Source organism: Triturus cristatus, chromosome 6 (genome assembly GCF_964204655.1).
Source record: "Triturus cristatus chromosome 6, aTriCri1.1, whole genome shotgun sequence".
Lineage (NCBI taxonomy): Eukaryota > Metazoa > Chordata > Amphibia > Caudata > Salamandridae > Triturus > Triturus cristatus.
Window position 1 is genome coordinate 82,122,684 of NC_140589.1, and position 20,843 is coordinate 82,143,526.

Below are 20,843 nucleotides of genomic sequence, written 5' to 3' on the forward strand. Positions count from 1 at the left end.
TCTGAGTTTTGTTGTATCGTCGGCTGCAGAAATATTTCAAGAGACAGTACGACAAGTAATACGGACGGTAAAAAACAGTCTAAACTACAGCGACGACATCCTGGTGTTTGGAAAGTCAAACGAGGAGCACGACAAAGCGCTAAGAGCGGTATGCTCTCAGTTGGAGCAGGCGGGTCTGACACTAAACAAAGAGAAATGTGAGCTGGAGCGAGATGAACTGGTATGCTTTGGCCACATCTTCTCCAAGAAAGGGATGCGGCCGGATCGCAACAAGGTGAAAACGCTGGAAAGAGCACAACAACCAAGCGATGTGGCAGAAGTGAGGTCATTTCTTGGCCTGGCAAGCTACTGTGCAAGATACATCTAAGACTTCGCTACTGTAAGTGCACCACTGAGGGAACTGACAAAACAAGGACAAATTTTCGCATGGACTGAAAAATGCAGCAAAGCATTTGAGGAGATAAGAAACGCCGTAACGGCAGTAGATCACCTAGCATACTTTGATCCGAGGCTATGCACTGAACTGACAGTAGATGCTAGCCCAGTGGGGTTAGGGGCAATACTGGCGCAACACCAACCAGGAAAAGACTCCCCAAGACATGTAGTAGCTTATGGAAGCAAAAGCCTATCGGAGGTCGAAAAAGGGTACTCCCAGCCAGAAAAAGAGAGTTTGGCGGTAGTATGGGCATGTGAACACTACCACATGTTCATCTATGGAAAGCCTTTCACGATAATAACAGATCACCAAGCACTGATAACAACATACGGAAATCCAAATGCAAAAATACCACCCAGGATAGAGAGGTGGGGGATACGGCTAATGGACTACAACTTCAAAATAATACACAAACCAGGAAAAGAACACAACCCGGCTGACTATGTGTCAAGGCACCCCCTTCCACAAGTTTCTCAAGCAACGACAATAGCGGAGGAATACCTAAACTTCGCACTCAAACACAACACACCGGCAACGATATCAATGGAAGAACTGGAACAGGAGACAAAGAAAGACCTCACCATGCAAGCAATAATGAAAGTGACGAAACAACAAAGGTGGAGGCACGTCAACAACAACAACAGCTGGGAAGAAGGAGTGAGAAAAGAAGAACTGCTTGCATTCAAAAAGGTCAGCGAAGAACTCTCAGAAAGCGAAAATGGAATACTGATGAGAGGCACCCGAATTGTGATACCCCGGACTCTGAGGAGGAAAACAATAGAAATAGCACATGAGTCGCATCGAGGAATTGTAGCAACAAAGAAAATGCTGCGAGAAAAAGTGTGGTTCCCGGGACTAGACAACATGGTGGAAGACACCGTGATGCACTGCCACATCTGCCAAGTAACAGGGCCCCCATCAAAGCCGGAGCCACTGCAAATGTCCAAACTACCAAAGGCAGTGTGGACAGAACTGGCGGCTGACTTCTATGGACCTCTAGAGACAGGAAACTACTTGCTGGTAATAATAGACGAATTTTCCAGATTCCCAATAGTGAGGCAGGTAGCGTCAACGTCAGCAAATGCAACACTGCCAGTCCTGGACGACGTATTCGCAGCATGGGGCTCACCACAGACACTGAAGACAGACAATGGGCCCCCATTTTCAGGCGAGGAATTCAAAAGGTTCATGGAATACCTCGAGATCAATCACAGACGAATAACTCCCCTATGGCCACAAGCAAATGGGATGGCAGAACGGTTCATGGGAACAATCAAAAAAGCAGTACAAAGAGCAAAGCTGACGCAGATCTCAATAGGACAAGCTCTGTGCCAGGTCCTAAGGGACTATCGAAACACCCCTCACAGCTCCACAGGAAGATGCCCTGCAGAACTGGTGTTGGGGCGATCGAGCAGGACAAGGCTGCCACAAGTGAAAGAAGAGGAAAGCATAGAGCGACAAGACATAGCAACGAGAGACACCGAAGCGAAAGAAAAGATGAAGGCATATGCGGATCGGAGAAGACACGCAGCAAGCTCAAAGATAGAAGAAGGGGACACCGTGGTAGTACGGCAGAAACAAGTGCGAAAATCAGACAGTGTTTTCTCAAGAGACCCACTGACAGTGACAGGAGTGAAAGGGCCAATGATAACGGCTTCAGCAGGGCCATACCACATTACTCGCAACAGTTCGCACTTCAGAGAATTGAAATCAAAAGAGGAGCTGCCAATACATGGGCTGAAGGAAGAGACACACGAGGAGACAGCTCCAGCAGATATCAGAACACCACGACCAAGAAGGGAATGCAAGAAAACAAAAAGACTAATTGAAGAAATGTGAGGAGACAGAAGTCTGTAGAAAGCATATTTTTCTCTCTCTCTCTAAAAAAAAAAAAAATGTTTGTTTGCAACAAAGGGGGAGATGTCAACGACCAGACCAGGGGCACTAGGACCCTGGGGCAAGGGGCAAAGGGAAGAGGCCAGAGGACACCGGACACCAGGTCCGGGGAGGGGACAGGGGACAGTCGAGGACACGAGGGGACGGAGAAGGACGTGGGGATAAGTGCGCTGTACAGATAAGAAATAAAGATATCACACACCATACCTGAAGTCCGTGTGTTGAGTAGAACACGACACACACTAAAGTTTCCTGTCTGTGCTGTAATTGCTGGGCCCCCCATCTAATTTTGTCGATTGAACTAGCAGTTTTGCGGATTATTTTTGCAAACTGTGTAATACCCCCTTCTTGACAGTACGAAGCAGCAGGCTTTAGTTTCCCAGCACTATGAGACTTGCTAAATCACAGATAAGTCGGGTGATTAATGTTCCTGCTGGAGAGAGGTCACAGTGTTCTCTACTGGTTGTTTTCACTCTCACCATAAAGTAGTGCAGAGGGTTAATATACCTCCTACAGAGAAAGTCTACCAGCATATTACAGAACTGTATTGTATGTGGATAGCTCAGTGGGTTGATGCTTTTGTCACAGAAATCCCTTTTTTACTTGTGGTTCAGCCGCACCTGGAGCTGAGATTGGGGTAGAGGGTGCTGATTATTTAGAAATTAAATAATAGCTTTAAAAGCACCCGCTGCAGAGATCGACTTTCGTGTTGCACAAATTATTGTGATTTCTGACATGTCCGTTTCCATGGACTTCATTGCATGATTTTGGTTGCAAGAAAGTGTCACTTTAAGTGTCCCTCAGTTAGTCGCTGAATGTCTCTTATAGATCCACTGAATCTATGAAAATGTCACACATAAGCAATCTAAAACATTAGCAGCTATGCTCAAATAGGTGTAATTTCTGATATTTACATTTCCCTTGTCTTCATTGCTTGATTTGCTTGCGAGAAAGCGTCACTCATATTTGTGGAAATGTCACTCATAATTACACAGAAATTATGAAAATGTCACACATAGCAATCTGAACCCTTGGCAGCTATGTAGGAGTCTGTTCCTCCATGGGGGATAAATAACAGCTGGAGCCTAATAAATGTATGATACTTGCTCACCAATGGCCACCATTAAAAAGGAAAAACTGCAATGTACCCTGGTCAAATCTATAAATATAACAGACTATAGATTCTGGTCAACTGTAAATGCAATTCATCCGTTGCCTACATTTCCGGAATTACCTTGCAGTACAAATTTCATTTCAGATTTTCATGGTAACCAACAACTCTTAATTTGGAAGTATTTTTAAGCTGGTAATCGTGCTTTAATTTTACAAATCAATTTACTTTTTAAGAAATGTCTGCCTTTTGTTTTTCATGTTGGCTTGCCAAGAATACAGAAATTAATTTCTTTGTGTGAAAATAATAAGTCTAATTGCGATTAAGGATGTTGATATCAGTTTAAATTTACCCATTTAAATTACTAATATGATATTTCTTAGCATCTTGGCCATTCTCAAGCACAAGAGTCTACTCAGCACACATTTTATTTTTGTCAGATAATTTGATTAGTCTTGTGCATACATTTACTACAACCTTAAATATGGTTTTAAAGATGAATTAAGTCTTAGTACAGTTTATTCCGATCTGGCCAAATAAATTGGTTACTGATTGTCTGGTTTTAATTACACCAGGTGTGCTGATAAAAATCAGCAATCAAATAAAAACATGCACAGGAACAGAACTGTTAGTAAAGTTAAGGAGGAAAAAAATATCAAGAAGAGGGACTATCAAGATCCATATTTTGCTGATTATCTGACAAACTGCTCGGTTCCAACGACCCTCGCCAATATGCCAAACAAACACTAGCTAAAACCAAAACGTCTTTATGGGCTTCATAAACATCATCCAAGGTAGTAAAGAGAACTACTTTGTGTGGAAGTGCGGTTTGGGAATCAAGACAAAAGCTGAAGAGGGCGCAACGACTACCCCATACTGTATGCTGCAGTGAGGGGAATAAAAACAAATGACGAATACCAGACCAATGGATGACTAGGGCTGTCACAGTTTAGGGGTCTAACGGTGAATTATGTCCGATAATTTACAGTGCTGAATTAATTTGCGGAACATTTAGCTTCCATAAACAAATGTAAAAAGTTGAGCACCACCACAGTTTGTCTTTCCTTCACTGCTGGTAGGACAAAAAACACTTTCTGATTAATCAGCACGCTTCACAAAAACTCGCCTTTGCCGGCCCATCCTTGAATCTTCCCCAGTGTGGGAAAATAAACATTGTAAACAGAATAATGTCAGCAAAAAGATACTGTCCCACATTGCACGTTATTTTCTTTCTGTATATGGGTCTCATTAAACTTACTCATTGGCGTCAATGTAGTACAAAAAAAACACATTTTAGAATTCAAGTGTTTTAAGTCACTTATAATGCGCTTTACATTAAAAATTTATTTATAATCTCTATGGCCCTGTAGAAGGCTACGGCTGAAATGCGTAGGCCATTTCTTCACCTAAGTGCGATGCAATAAAGTATATGAACTAAACCTACGACTTGGATAATTGCTTCTTTGGTGGTGCTGTGTCCTATGCGCAAGTGGAAGCTGTGTGAGAGCGCCCTGACCGCTGCGGAAAGGATTTATTGAGATATATATCGCATATGAAGTATGTTACTGTTTATCCTAGGTTTAGGAAACAGACACAGCACGTCCAGCCTAATATCCGAAAACAGTTTATTACAGCATTTAATTCCTTACACCAAGTGCAACATAGCAGCGTGAGATATATGCATACTGGTGCACGAGCACAGATTTGCGATGAAAGGAATCCAGACGATACAGATTGCTGCGCTTTGAAGCCCAAGCCCTATTAGTAGAACATGTCACTCCCATCAATCCACTCCACCCTTCGGCACAGAGATTGGCCCATGTTTTCCTACAGTCGAGGGGTCTACCCTATGAGCCTACATGTAAAGAATATCAGTCTCCTGCCTTTTAGCAAGCTTTGGGCTGTAGAAATACCATATACATACAGAGCAGAGCTTAATCCCAGAGAAAACCTATGTAGCACACATTTCAGGTTCCAGACTCAAACTAAATGCTGGTAATGAGCTGGAAGGACACACGAAGGTAACCTACAAGACATCCCAATATATGATAGATTGAGATTTCAAGAGACGACTTATCACTCTAGAGTCATGATGTCTGATATCTAAAGCTACTTGTACATCAGCACTCTCAATTAACACTCATCTAAGGAACTAACATGTGATTATGTGCATATCCGCACAGGTCTTCCTGACTTAATTAAATACCAAGCAGAAATAAACAAACTACAGCGGTGGGATGTGCCCGTACAACCTGGAATCTATTTATTCCGAGATATCTTGCCCTGTATTGGATGAAGATTTGACCAGAAGTAGTTTGCAAAGCCGCAAATGTGCAGCAATTGCATAATAACAAATGGGTTGCCACAGGCCTTCAAGTTCAGCTTCAGCACAATCAGCCTGAAGTTTGTTCGTGGTGCCACAGGGATTCCCCATTCACTTGCGATTGATGCTGCGCACATTTGTATTGATTTGACAATTTTACACCATTTTTGTACAGGCATGTTTTACCTTACCACATTCCAAAGAGACAAAAGTGTGAAATTTTACATAATACATAACTGCGCTCATCTACTAGCACACACAGCTCAGAAAATGTATGTCACTCGTGTACCTTTTAAAACTAAAACATATGCGACATCCATACTTTTGTAAAAGGAAGTGAAAAGGGGAGCTTTTGGCTCTTCGGTGTCCTACCCTTTCATGCACACAGCCTTTTCCCTCAAAGGGAGCTGCCCCTCAATATTATGCCTAAATATTCTGGACTCTTGCTATATCCCTGACCTTAAGTTAATGGTGACGTAAAAGGGTGTTCGATCTCATGCTGTGGTGAATGTCTAGTGTAAAACTTCTCACCTCACAATCCCGTTTGTATTTTACTTCTGACAGTTAGACTTCAACTTCTGCTCCCTTATTGTATCTGAATATTGGTGTCAACATTTGCCTCCGGCACTGTGAGAATGGATATCCGCGGCAGACCGTCCGCATACCAAAATGTTGGCGCCAACTCTCCTGATGGGCTTGTCTAAAGGGGGGATAGGCGCGATAGACCCTAGTGTCACATGGTGCTGTAGTTAGTAGACTAGGAGTTGAGGTGTGTGGACATACTGGGGTCACCAGCACTTAGGCATATGGCACACAAACTGTGAAGTGTTCATTTTGTCACGTCAACTTTCGACCCGAGTCCAGCTGGGTATTAAAACAAGCATTGGCATAGCCAATAGGTCTCGCCTTTGGGACGTTATGTGTTTAGCCAGAACTTTTGGCTATGTTGTAGAGCATTGTGGCTCCTGGGCATCATGTTGAAAAGTTATAATAAGTGTTAAGCATTTTCGTTACCTTTATACAAACCAAGACGACATTATATACAACTAAACAACCCGATTAAAAAAAGATTTTAACATAAAAAAGGTCTTCTAGTTTTTTTGTACTTGCACTGACGGCAACATCTTCCTGCCTGTTCTCATGCTTGTTTGTTATAATTTTTTTGTTATGGGGGAGGGGGACATAAATAACGGGGGAGTGGAGGACGGAAAACAGTAATTTATTATAACACGAGCAGCGGGCGGACACTAGGGGAGAATCAACAGATGCCAGATTCCAAGGGCAGGGTGACGTGATGCTTAAGTGATGTGTAGGTGATGCAAAATGGTGGTGGCGAGTGATGTTTGGTGCTGCTATGGTGTGGACTGGAGGTACTTTGTGGATTTTGGAGTTGAAATATGTTTTGTGTGCAATTATGTGGTGTGTATTGGAAATGTGTGGAGTTGAATTGTGTGGGCTGGAACAGTGGTGTCGAGTGAAATTAAGCTTAGTGAAATTGTGTCATGGTGTGGAGTGCATTTATGTTGATTGGTGGAATGTGGCATAGAGTGCATTTATGTGGAGTGTATTTAAGTTGCATTGAGTATAGTGTAATTATGTGGGGTGAAATTATGTGGTACTGAGTGGTATGTGCAGTGTATGTTGCATTGAGTAGAGTGTAATAATGTGGTGTGTAATTATGTGGCACAGTGGTATTACGTAGAGTGTATTTATGTTGCATTGACTAGAATGTAATTATGTGACGTGTAATTATGTGGTACTGAGTGGTATTATTTTGCGTGTATTTATGTTGCATTGAGTAAAGTGTAATTATGTGGTGTGCAACTGTCACACAGTGGTATTGTGGAGTGTATTTATATTGCATTGAATAGAGTAATTATGTGACGTTTAATTATGTGGTACTGAGTGGTATTATGTGGAGTGTATTTATGTAGCATTGAGTAGAGTACGGTATGCAAAGAGATCATATTTGGTGAAGTAAGTACTGATGTTGTAGTCTATACGGACCTCTGTATTTCAAGTGGCATTCCAATTCATAGTATTAATCTGCCCCTCACAGAGAGGTACCATCAATTTGCATATAAGAAGATCAATGCAACATGCTTGCACCTATACGTCAGTGACATAACGCAGTTTGAGTAGATGAGGTATTTTAAAAAGAAAGACAATGTGACACATTATGTTCATGTGCAGAAGAGTGTGATGCGACAACACATGGTGCAGCAGGCGACCGATTTCTCTTTAGTTGCATGGAGAGGACAGAAGCCTGTGCAGGCAGAGAGTCAATGCGGAAGAGTAGGGTGGATGAAGCAGGCAGTGGAGAGGACAGAAAACTAAGAGAGGCCAGAGGACTGAGCAGGCAGAGAGCCCACGTGGATGAGCAGGGTGGCTGAAGCAGGGGGGGAAAAAAAAAAGGAAAAAAAAGTCAAACTGAAATATGCATTTGAGGCAAATGGATCAAACGCCACTCAACAATATGGCCTCAGCAATCTGGCGTGCCATCAATTAACTGAGCACAAGTGTGGAATCTAGGGGTAACAATGGACTCGAAAATTTCAATCATAAGCCAATTGAGTTTGTCCAATGTTTCAACTACATAGTTGGACACGTTTTTTCCTTCCTAATGGCTAAAAGATATGTCTGCTCACATTGTAGTGCTTGACTCGCACCCAGCCCTGAAGGTCAGGTCTAGTAACATCCCTGGCCACGGCTGTTAAGGAGGTGCCTCAGGACGCTGTTTAAAGGCGCTCAAACGGATTTGGGCTGTCCCATAGTGATGATGTTGGTGCTCAGAGGCATGTGCTTCCCAGAGACCGGAAGAGCTGGAACGGAGTCAGTCACATATTATGACGAACTTAAACACTCGGTTCATTCAAAGACAGCCGACTGCCGTGCAGTAAAGGCCAGTCTACTACAAACCTTGAAACACGTATAGAATTACAACAGACAGGTGTTATGTTACAAACCAAGGCTTTTTTGTCAATACAGAATAAGAGAAACCACCATCTATCTATCGGTGTAAACACAAAAGTTGGAAACTGCAGGGTATTAATGGGACAAGCCCTGTAGTTTTCAGGACGACAAAAGCGATATCTATGCCACTAAACTCCTACAACCACCGCCTCTCCCACTCAATATCACGCCGGGGAGTAGGCTTCATGTGCAAGAACGCCACAAATTATGTGTTGCACTTCTGTAGGATGGTTCGTGTGGCTAGCTTCAGTGTTATTTAATCTCACACCGAAAACCTAGTAACATATCTATCCCCATAAGGTATGTTTAAACGATCTAAAATATTTACCAAAACAACCAGAGCCGAAAATTGGCAAAAACGAAATTGCTAAAAGTTTGCTGAAGAGGGCGTCCCTCAACATCTCACCATAGGATTCATTTCAATGGAACATTAAACATTAGCACAGAGCGTCCTTGTTTCCAGCCGGCTGATGACCATTCCGGGGAATAGTCTGTGCTTTAGTGCAACTGCGAGCTCTTAAAGACTCGCCTTATACCTGCTGAACCAGTTAGGTGGCCTAAGGAACGCGTAGCGTTCTGGGAAAGAAAACTAGCAACTTGTAATAAGGGACACGGCAGATCACGGACATGGGAGCACTGCCTGACGTCACCGGAGACGTGTTATTTTACGCTGTATAATAAAAGAAGAGTCACTGAAAAATTTCAATGCGAGCAAGATAAATGAAAAATAGAATTTCAAAACGAATGGGTTACTGGTAAAAGACAAACCACGTCACTTGAAGTGTTGGCAGTTTCCTAGTGAGTCCCATAAAAAGAAACTATATGTATGCAACGAAATGAATAAATAACTCCCGCATTTGAAAAGTTGAAGCGTGACAGATGAGAAAAAAAAAACATTTGAAAGAGTCACTCTATGCAGCAGTAAAACCCAATAGTAAACACACATACCCACTGTCAGGCTTCAAATAAAACATATGGGTACAAAATTACCAATATTCGACAACTTTCTCTAAACAGTAAGCACTCGGGATGTGGAATTCCTATAGCCCGACGCCCAGGACATATTGTTTGGGGTCATGGGCAACAAGTTTTCATGTTTAGTTTGTTCTTGGGACAAGTAGGTCCAACCCCACTGCAGCACAAACCCTTTGACTGACAGTTTACAGTACCGCATTATGGATCAGGGAAGGGCATTGTACACAATTAGGGTAATATGTGTGTCTATGTGTTAATGCTGTTCAAATTTGTATTAATGGTTCATTAATGCAAAACCTTTATTAGGGTGAGCATTACAAGTAAATGTAAGCTCAGCCTGCACTACTGACGGTGCTGTAAATAAGTTTTAAAAGTTTAGTAATATGAGGATATGTATAATGTTCCCAGAATGCTCTGATTATATGCAAATATTTGCAGAAGCTTGAAAGCAAGAGTGAGGATTCTTTGCTTTCAAAATAAAATGTTCACAAAAAAATGCCAATAGGAAAAACAAACATTTTGCTAAACTACTGTAATATTTTAGGTACCATATCTTTGCAGCATCATTTAGTAACATGTTGATGTATGCTAGTATCTCCCAAAAATATTCATAATGGAAAATCAGTGTGAATAAGATTATGGGAAACAAAAATATACAAGCATTGATAAAGCCAATAGGTCTGAAATTGGGGCTCAACCTTTTGATTTTGTCAATGCAGGACTTGTTTAGGCATGGTTTTTGTAAAACCTTATCGGTGTGAGGTACTGCTGGATGTAAGAAAGTGGCTCTGTATATACTGTTCCCTAAGAGGTACAGGGTGTACAGAGCCCACAGTCCCCAAGGGTTTGACAGAGGCTAAAGTTAGATATAACCTTACTCTCTAAAGTGGTAGCTTGGTCGAGCAGTAAGGCAGTATCAGAGGACAGTGTAAAGCATTTGTTGTACACACTCAGTCAGCAAATGGTCTCACACTCAAGAACTGAACTCTAGGCCAATGGTTTATATATAAAAAATATATGCTTGTTTTATTTTAGAACCAACACTTGGCATTAAAATATACTTTCTCAGAATGAGATGCTTTATATAAATACTTTTGCAATATGCAATTGACACTTGTAAACAGTTACAAGTGGTTGCAATAGGCAACACTATTTTAAACACAACAATGCATTGAGCTCAATGGAAATTTCAAGGTATTTGCAACAGATTACTTTTAGGATTACTTTTGGAATTCCAAGACTGGATCCTAGATTCAGTCCTGGTCAGAACTTAGAATCAAGTGATGAAAGTCGACTTAATTACTGTGATGATTTTTAAACAATATTTAGCTATTTTAAAAGTTGACACTTAGAAAATATTTCAATGATTTCCTATGGAAGAAAATTCAAGGTGCAGGTACAGTATGTTCTTACGTTTTCAGATATTATACGATTTTTAAAGAATGTTTAAAGATTGCAGAAATTGACACTTAGAAGAAATTTCACAGAAAGTCAGTGCTGGGCACCAAGATCCAGCACTGGGAGCTCACCTAAGAGCAGGTGAGTATTTTCATTTTCGTTACTCGGCTGATTTTTGGTGAATATTTTAAGATTTGAAAAGTCCACACTAAAAAGAAATTTCAGGAAAAAGCCAGTCAATGTTACCCTATGAAGAAAATAGAGTTATGGGTTTAAAGGTAAGTACTCGACTGGCAGAGTTGAGGTTCTGGGCATAGTCTCAGGGGCCCCCAGGGTCAGGTAGGTATAGTTGGTTCACCCTCATCGACTCTAGGGCGGCCGGGTGCAGAGAGAGTTAGGCCCAATGTTATCCTATGAGGGATAGGGGGGCCTTGGTTGGTGGTTGCTGACTAGCAAGCCACGCGGCTGTGGGAGCTGGGCTCCTGGTCACTTACTCAGGGCAAGTGGGGAAGTAGGTAGGTGTAGAGGCTGCACTGCCAGGGCCACTCTGGCGGCTGGGTGCAGGGTGCTTTTGAGCCTTCGGGCGCTCAATTGATTTCAATGGGAAATCTCCGGTTTAGAAAAAGACTACAAGCTCTGGGACGAGGATTCTTCAGGTGCCACCACCACTTCGAGAGGTAAGTTGGGTAGTTGGAGGATAGGTAGGTACCCCGGGATTGGGCACAGGACCGCGGGTCGCCGCGTGCAGGGGTGCCTTTTGGTGTCGGGAAATATTACCCGCTGTTGATCGCGGTAGGGGGGGCACCTTGTTCTGAGGCTGCAGGCTTCTTCAGGAGTGTCGAGGGAGGTCCTTGGGTGCTGGACTCGGGGTCACAGTCGCCGTGAGGTCGTCCTCGTGGTCTTTGTTCACTCCGGCACTGGCCAGGCTTGGCTGGTGCAGAGTGTGCTGGGTTCGTGGTTCCGGACTGCTGCCAGGGATTAGAGGTAGGTTTTGAGTAGAGCCTCTACTCATGGGAGTCCCAGGGGCTTAGAGCCAAAAGGCAGCCAGGTCCTCCGGGTTTGTGAGGCTGCTGGCCACAAGAGATGCCGGGTTGGAGCAGGAGCAGGTTCGAGGGTCGACAGGCCGGTAGGGCTGGGGCCAAAGCAGTTGGTGTCTTCCTCTTCTTAGCAGCTGCAGGGCAGGTCTTCTTTCTTCTTGCTCTTCTTTGTATTTCGGAATCTGGAATCTGGGGAAGGAAGGTTCAGGGTGCCCCTAAATACTAGATTTAGGGGCGTTACAGGTAGGTGAAGGGCAGGGACCAATGGGTCCCTGTCCTGGGGTGGGTACACCCCCTATCCTGCCTCTCTCCTGTGGGAGGGGGGCAGTAGCCTAGTCCTGATAGGGTAGGGCTTCCCATCTTCAAGATGGCGAGAGCCCGGAGATGTGCTTCACCTCACCTCCCCCACCTGAGGGGTGGGGTTGGCAGGCTGGCACATCCCCTGTCCTTATGTGGGATTTCCGGCCAAGCTTCCCGCCAGAGTGGGGGGATGCAGTGGCCTGGGAAAGCTCACAGAGGCGGCCTTTGAAGCTTCCCCCTGCCCATCCTGGGGGAGGAGATTTAGCACCTCGCCCAGGATGTGCATTGTTGCCGGCCCAGGAGAGCAGGGGCTCTCCCACCCAGGGGTCCAGCAACAGGTCTGCGGTGTGGCAGCCTAGGCAGCCTCAGAGCAGACGTGGATTGTAGGTTAGGTTTAAGAGGGAATCTCTAAGATGCCCTCTGGGGTGCTTGGTACATTAAATCCCACACTGGCATCAGTGTGGGCTTAATGTGCAGAGAAGTTTGATACCAAACTTCTCAGTCTTCAGTGTTGCCAATATGGTGCTGTGGAGTTCGTGTTTGACGAGCTCTCAGCACCATGTACTCTTAAATGGCAGCACTGCACTTACAGTGCTCAGGAATGGACCTGGGTACTGTAGGGGCACAGGGCTCATGCTCCTGTGCCCACACCATTGGCATAAGGCACCCAGCTAGAGGGGTGGCTGATGTATGCCATGGCAGTGTAGGTGATGGGCATGGCACACAGGGATGTGTGCCATGTCTACTTTGTTTTGTCTTGCACCCAGACACCCAGCCTGCAAAGGCAGTGTGTGTGTAAGGGTACATGGCCTCTAAGGGTGGCACAATGAGTCCAGGGCACACTCAGTCAAAGTACATTCAGCAATTCAGCAAAAAGTGGGGGCATACCATGCAAGAAAGATGGCACTTTCTCACACTGGACCCTCACTATCCTAACAAGCATTGGCAAAAGCAAAAATGGTTTTTGGTCTCAAAAAGAACACATTGCCACAGCAGTTTTGGGCACTGAACAAAACTGCTGTGTGTTCCAAAATGCTCCTTGTAAAAGAGCAGAATACTGTCACTCACAGTGAAGCCAGCTGATAGAGAGAGAGAAGGATAACATTTCAATAAACACAAAAGGTCATGTTTAACGTCAGGCCTAATTAGAGGCCCAATCATTAAAGAATGTCTCATAAGTGCATCCATGGTATATATCCTTGCATTAAGTGCATATATACAGGTTCCGTGAACTCACAAGAATTTACAGAAGTAGGCCAAGAAATAATACTCCTAGAAAATATTAGTGAACTGTTTAGCATGAGCAATTATGCATGTGTAGATTTGCTTATGTAAAAATCCAAATGTTTCCAAGTTCACTTTTCCTCCAACCACTTTTTTCCCCAACCTTGGAAGAAGTTTTACATCTGCCACAGTCAGGAGTAAATTTCCAACCTTTCTCAGTATGGGAAAACATTAGAGAACAGTTAGTGAAAACTCGTAAAACATGCAAGTTAGTAGGTTTGCACAGATTCAAAAGGGCATATCAAAACCCTGGAATTATTACTTACCACCACCTTCAGCCCCAGTATGTACACCTGCAGAAACGTTGCAACATAAGGGAATTGCTAGTATTCAAACCCTACTACGAGCCCTGACATAATCCGAGAGGTTATATCAGAACTCTTATATAATGAGATTGCTGCCGTAATTTGTCGCCGCATTACATGGTACAACAGGGACACGTGGATTTTGTTACAGGATAAGTAGATTTATGAAGCAACCTGCCCCACAGACTAGTAGATATTTTATAACAATTCCACACCCCTGAAGCACTTCTTACTTACTGTTAGAGAAAACTGTCGAAGCTGTGACCTGCCATACAAACAACGATCATTGAAACCATTGCTTTATATGCGTTTCCATCCACTCGCCTAAAACCGCTCGGTAGTGATGAAATATCAATTTAGAAAAACTGCATACGGCGAGGAGATAAATTAACGAATATTAAACGTATAAAGCAATCCTAGTACAAATACAAAACAACAGCTTGGGCATCGTCGACTGACACACCCACGTCGTAGGGAGCACTCTATTACGGGCCAATGTTATTTGTCCAAACTCCCGCAACGAGGGACGGCAGTCCAAGATAGGTGAACGTTCCTACAAGCCCCAAAATGTGCCCAGTTAAATGAAAGCCCGGCCTGAACCCACTCTTTCCCGCACACAGGAACGTTTTAACCATGGTCAGGCACTGCTGTGGCTGATGTCTAGGTCCATACATGACAAGACAAGCCCCGAAGTGGAGCACGCTTGAGCCTGCCGCGGCGATAGTGAAAGCGCTGCGTTTGCCCATCTGTTTCCGTTTAAGGCGACTGCGAGACGCGACGTGATAATTGGAAACATATGGAGCTCATACTCTCTCTCGCAGACCCTAGGCAACAGAACAGAGCAGGCGGGACATGCACCCCCCCTTGGGCCAATTGCGTGCTGTCTTTGTTAGAAAGACAGCACACAAAGCCAAATAGCAAGTGATAAATTCCAAGCACACGCACAAGCATGTGTGTTTGGAATTTAAAAGCCCTTACAAAATGCCTCGCAGGGCAGCGCATGTGCGCTGGCTCAAGCGAGACCTAAAAAGGTAGTGATTACACCCAATAAAGGGGGCCGACTGCTCAAAAAAGGCTACAAATCCGTAGACATGTCAAAGAAAGTACTTGCTTCTTTTCTGCCCTGAAGAGAACACATTTTAATGTGTTGCTTATGAATAACTAGTTGGAAATGCACATCACAGACACATTTGTGGTAGTTTAATGGACTGATCTTCTAACTCACAGGGTGTTATCATCTAATCATTTTCAACTACGTTTCAGTGGCTTCTCTTTACCCCATTGTTCACAGTGCAAGAAATATACTATTTGCATGTTGTGTTCGTAGTTCTTTACAACATGTGCGGACCTAAGATAACAAGGTTAGCTTGTGTGGTTCTTGTAAAAGAGGCAGACTCTGCAATAGTTGGATAGGTTTTAAATGTTTCTCATTATCCCCACTGTATACAAAGGTCAGTGTGAGCATCTAGACTACATGGCAGAAATAACGTGCATAGCGCATTCAAATACAATTACTGTGAGGGAGTTAATAATTGTTATTATTACTAAGTTCAAATTAAGTGTGTCGACCTCAAAAAGATGAAGTTAAGTCAGATCCTTTGGGACCTGAAGCTGGAAAACGGTGTTTACGCTGATCACTCCATTGAGACGTGTTCACCCACTGAGCTTTCTTTTAAGGAAGAGGAACCAAATTGAACTCCCTAGTGGAAGCAATAAAGCAAGACATTTCAGAGCACTGGGAAGCATCACTAAGGACAATCCCGCACACCCTGTAAATGAGAACAGATGTGATTTGTGCAAGCTCTGTGAATAAGTCATGTTCAACTGAGCGAGAGGATAGAGATGCTTTGGAGACAAGAGACCAGCTGGTGCAAAGGAGCGAAATGAGTCTATTTGTAGGTCACCTGGAAGATTTTAGTCTGCTGGGATGTGGGGAGTGCTGGAGCAGAGTTTTCTTTCAGAAAATTCTAGGGCTTTTGAAGCTCTGGCATGTCTATGCGTTTTATTAATTTATTAATAATTAACAATTAATTATCTGTCCTTGTGCAAGTGTGTTTTATTAATCAACCTGTTTGTCCTAACATAAGAGAAAGTTACATGAGGGTTAGCTTATTTGTGCTGTTTCTGTCCTAATAATAACGTGCAAGTTTTCATGTTTAAACGTTGCTGTGTGCTATTTATTTTAAGCACAAAACGCTGTCTGAATTAATGCTTTTTATGTCGCAAAGCTAGATAAATGCATACACATAAGGGTATTAGTGGGGTTTACACTGTTTAATCATTATGCTGTAGTAACGTTTATTTTGTCTCTTTAATTAAAGATGGTCTATTGTGGCCTATGAAGGCCTTAACCGAGCTGACAGTATTTCGAAGCCTGGCTGTGGCATATTCTGTGATGTGGCAAGGGAGACCCCTGCTGGAATAAGGTCGAAGACAACTGACCGTGGTCCTTGTTGTATTTTTCCATGAGGACATCAGCAGTTTGGAGGATCTCCAAAAGAAATGGAACGTCCTTGGCAAACAAAGGAGCTTCAGAAACAGACAATGAACTGTGGCTCGGCTGCCGAGGGAAGTTGAGCGAGTTGGATACTTTGATAGTTTCTTGATTCCTGTTCCGTAGTTCACGTCTTGTGACTTTTCCTGAGCGGAGATTTTCAGATGTAGCAATGTTACATCCCTTCCTTCTCGTTCTGCTCAGTGATACAGTTTATCCTGCCAACTTTATGTGTGTTTCTATTGTATTTTTCATTATAAGAATTGTTAGCTATGGGAGGGTTTTGCCACTTGCCATTTTACCTTTGCCGCGTGAACTTGCGTTGCTGAGGATTGATGCTGAGGACTCTGTCTTGAGAGACTTTACCGGGAGACTGGTCCTGACCCGTTCTGACACTTAGTTAGAATAGGTAACTATGAGAAATGATTTATTCTGATTTTACTTTGACTAATTTTAGATAAAGCAATATAACTTTTAAACATGGTGTTGAATATTCTTTCTTGTCAATTATTGTGTACATTTTGATCATTGTTGTATAGATTGTATAGAGTATGTTTAAGGACAACCACTATAAGCAGGTCCTATCGCCTAGATATAGATGCAGGGTAGTTTAGGAGTTTTTCTTCCCACAGGTTTATTGCTGGTAGAGTATTTGAGCGTATGTTAGTGAAATGGGCCCTAGCGTATGATGAATGTATGTGCGTGTAACTGTGAGATTACTCTATCCGTGGTAGTGGGCATATTTTTGATACCCTGATCTCTATCAGGAGCATCTCAATTTCGGAAGTGTTAGGGGGTTGTATCTGTCACTTTGCCCCATAGCCTAGCAAGTGCGTGTGAACTAATCTGGAAAGTGGATTTTATTTCTTGATTCATGGGGAAGTCCAGTGATCTTTCAACCCAAGCTGTGTGCACGTATCCACGGGTAGAGGGTGTCCATGGTATTACAACCATCCACCCAACTGTGCCAGCTACAGGTGTGGATTCTTTGATGTTCTTGGTCGGCATATAAAGGAGCACTAAGAACGTTACTCCCTGGTGTGGTACTTAATACAGGGATCTAGGCTAATGTTCAAGTCTGGGCTGCTTCGATCCTGATCTAGGATCTGGTTTTCGTTTCCTTGTATTAGTGTTGCTGGTATGTCCAATTAATAGGTTTAACTGATGCACAGTGCTCTTATTTCTACACAGAACTCTGCTGTCTTTTATCAGAGATACCTATATCTCCAAGACCAGGTGTTTCCCGTTTACTTCCCCAACAAGATTCCAGACGATAGGGCCATGGCTTTTTGAAACGAAACTTCCCATCCTCTTTAACTATTCAACTTGGTTGCCTGGTAGATTCGTACAAAATGCAGGCTGACATGCATATCAGAATAGTGCCGTGAAAGCTCCCGAGCAGTGGGACAAGGGTGTACGATTGGTGGTAAGGGTTTCTTCATTATTAGAAGACGAGTGGTTCAATCATGCGACAGCAGCCTAAGCTGAATGTCAAGTTCAGTTAAAATCTCGGTAATATCCGTGCATCTATTTACTATACATTCACACAAATCCTATTATGGGCCCCCACTAGTATATACTGTCTTTAAGTGTAGGCTACCAAGATCCAAAGAAGTCGTTTACTTTTCAGAACACATTCCACCATTCTCCGGCAATGCCACACAATTCTGTAGGATAGACTGCACTGCTTGTTCCACGGTGTACCGGGGGTGGGTGTTCCTGTACCCCAAGTAAGCGGCCACTAGGCTCCTCTCTGGAGACAGAAAGATTATGAAATTATGGCGTTTCTGCCAGGACCAAAGTACCTATTGACATCTTACGTGGTGTCGGGATGACGTGCTGTGCTGCTGTGACGCAAAGCGTGCCACCGTGATGACGCCGGAGGAGCCCGAGGCTGCTTACCTCTGTGTTGTTCTCCAGCAGAAGCCACTCGGCGATCATTCCCCTCCTCCGCAAGCACCAGCAGCGGTCGCTCTCCTTCTGGCTGCTGCCCGCCATTCCTCAGTGCGCGGACCCGCTAACTCTGTAGCACGGTGTTCCCCGCCCGTTCCTCCCCCATCCCTCGGCAACAAGCCTTAGCCAGTCTCTCTCCGCGGACCCTTCTTTGGCGCAAGACCGTAACAATCGAGGGCGCCTGCGCCTAACTGTCCGTTGTCTATGTCGATGACGTTTACGGTCCTAGAAATGACTTCACGAAAGTAGTGGCGAGCGAGAGCAATAGAAAGAGGACGGGCAAGCTGCGACCGTCGCCGCTGCCCTGGGGCGGGGCGCAGTTGATTCGGGAACTAGAAATAGCCTGGAGAGGAAGTATGCGTAGCTGTGATGTCACAGCAAGCGGCCATCTTAGACAGGGAATCTACCCAACAAACTGTACACTATCGATCACCATGGTAACTATATGTGGGCCGTATATCTCTCGAGCGGGAAGTCTGAAGTAAATACGCTGAAGACATTTAAAGTTGTAGGTATCTTCTTTATTCTGACAACCTCTCAGCCGCTCAGGCAAAACCAGTATAAAGCAGAAGAATGCCCAACATTCTAACGAATCAAAATACAAAGAACACACTAATACTATGTCAGGACCGGAGGCTCCGATTATGCTACTCATTTCTTTACTAGAAATTTGCTCAGCAGCCAATCATGTTACAATAAAACTAAAAACTACAATACCCATGAACCCACAGGGTACCACGTAATAACCATAGAGTATGCACGTATAAATAGTCAGCAAGAGAATACCACATCCTCTTTCTTTGCTGCTCCGCAGCCAGTTAAGTGCATTTCTCTTTTATGATAATTGCCTGTTTCATTATAGCGACTGTATTGTATTTCTATCGCTTAATTTTACATTGTTTCCATGCTTTGGCGCTGTGCGCGTATTGCGGCTATTGTTATTGCTGTTGGTTTTTTCTCTCGCTTTGTGCCGGTATCGTACCGCTGCAGGGAGCGCGTGTCTGCCTCCCCGGTTCGGGCGCTTTGCGCCCGCGTCTTTATTTGAGAGTGGAGCGGGAGTGAAACGGGGAAGAAAGACTACGCGTGTGTTGCGTAGGTCTTTCCTTAATTGAAAATCAGGCGGTCGTTACCGCGCATGCGCGGCGGCCATTTTTTCCTGTTGTAAACACTATCTCCTCAGGAATTCAGCGCCAGAGCAGCGCTTCTTTTGCTCATGCCCACAGCCTGAATTCACTTGCCCCTTTTGACGTCCTACTGCATACTGACTCAGTTGGGGCTGTATAATTTTGCATAGGCATTGCCTAGAGTGGCTTTAATATTGGCAAGCCCTCCACATTTGAATATTTACATATTTCAGGTTATTTTTTGACCTGTTTCTGTTTAGTCTTGCCTTCGGGGTTTTTGCCGCTCCCCCTTTATTGTGCTTCGGCATACCAGATTTCCTGTTGTTTCCTTCCTCTTGTGGGCTTTATTTACGCCAGGTTCTGCCATGGCTGACTATTTTGAGGAAGATGATTACTACTATGATTATGAAGATGAGGACGCCTCTGGCTCTATGGAGCAGGATTTGGTAGAGGCTCTTGACTTGGGTGTACAAACTTCTGTGAACAAAGCGCTGGTTCGCGCTATTACACCATTAAAACGTCATTTATCTCAATATGCAGTGCAGCAGGGTTGGCTGCCTTCGTCCTCTAAATCTTCGAAATCCTCTCAGTCCTCCAGGTCCTCAAAATCTTCCAAACTGTCTAATCCTCACAGATCAGGTTTTGTAAAGCTGGCTAAGGCCCTTTCTTCGGAGCATTCTTATGGGCAACCTCCTAAGGAGCTTTCCTCCCCTCCAGTTCATCAAACAGATGATGACGGTACCTCTCCCTCTTCTTCCTCGGACCATGGGGTTTCTTCTCCTCCTCCTCGTAAAAAGGCTCGTAAGGAGCATTTTGTTGATGCGCCGTCGCATCCCCAAGTTCTTACGTTTGAGCCAGCAGACATCATACATCCCAATTCTGGATGTGCGTACCCGTCTTCGTTCTGAATGTCCACGTCCTGATTTAGCAGATAAATTAGCGGACACTCCTGAGGTGGATCCCACTATGGTGACATATCTTAAAAAATATGCCAAGGACCCTAAAAGGGGCATTGACAGAGCATGGCGCTCTTGTCAGGATAAACTTTTGGATTTACTGGGACCTCTCACCAAAATTTTGGATTTAGGTTATCGAGCCAAGGAGTCTTCCTCTGCCATTGACCCTGATGACCTGATTGGTTGGGCTCAGAGAGCTGTTTGTCAATTGGGTAACGCCAATCGTGCTATGTCTTCTGAACGCAGACGTTCTATATTACTGAAGTTGGACCCAAAGT

General features: G+C 44.0%; 1 protein-coding gene across 4 annotated transcripts in view; it reads right to left on the reverse strand.

The window, feature by feature from the left end:
• The window catches only part of RNF8 (ring finger protein 8), a 244,057-nt gene extending 225,245 nt beyond the window's left edge, over positions 1-18,812 (reverse strand). The window contains exon 1 of one of the 4 annotated variants that reach the window (XM_085610258.1): positions 18,435-18,704. In XM_085610258.1, the coding sequence (XP_085466384.1) occupies positions 18,435-18,530 (96 nt within the window). In that variant the 5' untranslated portion in view covers positions 18,531-18,704. Of the gene's footprint in view, positions 1-18,434 lie in introns of all 4 variants that reach the window. The other 3 variants (XM_085610260.1, XM_085610259.1, XM_085610262.1) reach the window with 3 other exon arrangements.
• Between the last annotated feature and the right edge of the window lie 2,031 nt (positions 18,813-20,843).